General features: G+C 38.7%; 1 protein-coding gene across 1 annotated transcript in view; it reads left to right on the top strand.

Moving 5' to 3' along the window:
* polr2d (RNA polymerase II subunit D) overlaps positions 1-3,036 on the top strand; it is a 6,144-nt gene that overhangs the window by 1,976 nt on the left and 1,132 nt on the right. The window contains exons 2-3 of the mRNA XM_016247611.1: positions 982-1,162; positions 2,498-2,593. Of these exons, the coding sequence (XP_016103097.1) occupies positions 982-1,162; positions 2,498-2,593 (277 nt within the window). The remainder of the gene's footprint in view (positions 1-981; positions 1,163-2,497; positions 2,594-3,036) is intronic.

Below are 3,036 nucleotides of genomic sequence, written 5' to 3'. Positions count from 1 at the left end.
CACACACACACACACTCTCACACACACACACTCTCACACACACACACTCTCACACACACACACACACACACACACACTCACTCTCACAGACACACACACACACACTCTCTCTCTCACACACACACACACACACACTCTGCTGTTCAAAGTTTGGTATCCGTAAGATTTTTTATGTTTTAAAGAAATCTCTTCTATTTATCAAGGCTGCATTTATTTGATCAGAAATACAGAAAAAAAACAGTAATATTGAGGAAAAAGTATTAATAATGGTTTTCTATGTGAATCTCTGTTAAACTGTAATGTATTTCTGTGATGTGCAGCTGTATTTTCAGCATCATTCCTCCAGTCTTCAGAGTCACATGATCTTCAGAAATCAGTATAATATGCTGATTTATTATCAATGTTAAACATTGTATTTCAAATAGAACGCCATTATTTTAAAATTGTAACAATGTTTCACAATATTACTGTTTTTTTTCTGTATTTTTGGTCAAATAAATGCAGCCTTGATGAACAGAAGAGATTTATTTAAAACATATTACAAATCTTACTGATCCCAGACTTTATATATATATATGTGTGTGTATAAACGTTAAACACTAAAATGCCTTCACACTGGTTTATTTACAAATAAATGTTTTATATTTATTTTTGTTTGTATAATTGTGTTTTTTTATTTTTTATTTGTCATTGCTGTTTCTTTTGTGATAGTTAAATTATTATTATAAAAAATTTTTTTTTTTTTTTTTTTTTTCATTTCAAAATGTACAGCAATGTTAATTCTGCTCTTAATTTTGTTTCAGTTTTTTTTTTGTCTCTATCGCTCACCAAAATGAGCTAAAACTGATAGATTACCTCATTACCTCGTGTCTTGACTTGACTGTCAGGTTGCGCGTCGTTGGATTTCCTGATTGGTTAATCTAGCTCAGTGTTTTGTTGTGGTAATGCAGAGATGTGTTCATGATGCTTGATGTGTCTCAGAGTTTGAGAACGCCGAGACGCTGCTGAACTCGGAGGTTCACATGTTGCTGGAGCATCGCAAGCAGCAGAACGAGAGCGCGGAGGACGAGCAGGAGTTGTCGGAGGTCTTCATGAAGACCCTCAACTACACGGCCAGATTCAGCCGCTTCAAGAACCGAGAGACCATCGCCAGCGTGCGCAGGTCAGCATGCTCTGCAGAAGCTGCCTACAACACAGAACCGCAGACTACTCTCACTCTCATCTTATCATGCCTCTTCATGGCAGCAGTAGTAAGATTGTGTAGTTCTACATGCTCAGAGTGCTGTGATGTCAAAAGTAGTAATGTAAACAGCTGTTTAAACTACGGCTGTATGATATTGGGGAAAAAAACGACTTTGCTATATTTTGTTTTCCTGTGATTATATATTGCAATATGACAAAATTTAGGAATTTTCATTAGATGACTTGAATAACTAGGCTATATTTGAAGAAGAAAAAAAATAATCCCACGAGTAAGTGTGTAGTTATTTTTATTCTGAAGGGTTTTTGCGCGTGTGTGTGTGAGAGAGAGAGTGAGTGAGTGAGTAACTCTGTGTGTGTGTGTGTGTGTGTGTGTGTGTGTGTGAGAGAGAGAGAGTGTGTGTGTGAGAGAGAGTGTGGGGGTGTGTGTGTGAGAGAGCGCGTGTGTGTGTGAGAGAGAGAGCGTGTGTGTGTGTGTGTGTGAGAGAGAGCGTGTGTGTGTGTGTGTGTGTGAGAGAGAGAGCGTGTGTGTGTGAGAGAGAGTGTGGGGGTGTGTGTGTGAGAGAGAGAGAGAGCGCGTGTGTGTGTGTGTGAGAGAGTGTGTGAGAGTGAGAGAGAGAGTGTGTGTGTGTGTGTGTGTGTGTGTGTGAGAGAGAGAGAGAGAGCGCGTGTGTGTGTGTGTGAGAGAGTGTGTGAGAGTGAGAGAGAGAGTGTGTGTGTGTGTGTGTGTGTGTGTGTGAGAGAGAGAGAGAGAGAGAGAGCGTGTGTGTGCGTGTGTGTGTGTGTGTGTGTAAAATCTATTTAGGGCTGAATGGTTTTGGGAAAATCTTGAAAACTTGGATGTTCATACTTGGATTTACTTTTTACAAAAACTAACTCCAATTTCAATAACCATTTCAGAGTTAAAATCTCTTTCCACTTGCGTTTTCGTTCAATATGACTATAAAATATTTTTTTTGTGATTATTATGAAATAAAAATATTAAACACAATAAGAAATGTATTGTAATAATGCTGTAAAATGAATACAAAAAAATATGAGTAATACAAATACTTTTAGTTTGCCGTTAAGTTACTATACTGTTTACTATTTATTTTTTTCATATTTTTTAAATCGCGATATTGAGTTAATTTCAATATATCCTGCAGCTCTAGTTTAAACATCTCAGCATGCTCTTCTAAGCATCTTATTGTGACTGTAGATGTAGTGTAGTTTTTTTTCTTCTTGTACTTGTTAATTTAAGTGTCATTTAGTAAATATGATATTTATATGAATGATAACGTGGCCGTGTTTCCAGCTTACTTCTGCAGAAGAAGCTTCATAAGTTTGAGTTGGCAAGTTTAGCCAATCTGTGTCCCGAGGCTGCAGAGGAGGCCAAAGCCCTCATTCCCAGGTGAGCTGGAGCTTCAGCGTCGATCACAAGCCTGCATTACACACAAACACAGAGAAACTAATCTCACACGGGGAAATATCTCACATTTCATCATCCGTCTGGAACTAGATTCTTTGAACACAAAGTACTGTGATGTTAACAGCTCGATTAAAGGTGGGGTAAGAGATTTTTCAAAAACGCTTTAGAAAACTGATTCGGGCCGACTAGCAAAACAAACTTGTAGCCAATCAGCAATAAGGGGCGTGTCTAGTCGTGATGTGGAGGAGAGAGTGTTCAGTGCACGGGACAAACATTAGCGAGCCGAGCGACAGAAAGATAGAGATGGCGGATAAAAAACAAAAGAGGAAAACGTCTGCGGAACAAAAGAAGGCTTAAGGCAAGAAGTAGGACCCGTGTAAACATCGGATCAGCTTTCCAGCGCTGGAGAGAACTCAAGGAGCGGA

The sequence above is a fragment of the Sinocyclocheilus grahami genome, unplaced genomic scaffold, assembly GCF_001515645.1.
Source record: "Sinocyclocheilus grahami isolate Dianchi unplaced genomic scaffold, SAMN03320097.WGS_v1.1 scaffold844.1, whole genome shotgun sequence".
Classification (NCBI taxonomy): domain Eukaryota; kingdom Metazoa; phylum Chordata; class Actinopteri; order Cypriniformes; family Cyprinidae; genus Sinocyclocheilus; species Sinocyclocheilus grahami.
Note: the sequence above shows the minus strand (reverse complement) of the source record. Positions and strands in the feature narration are given on the sequence as shown.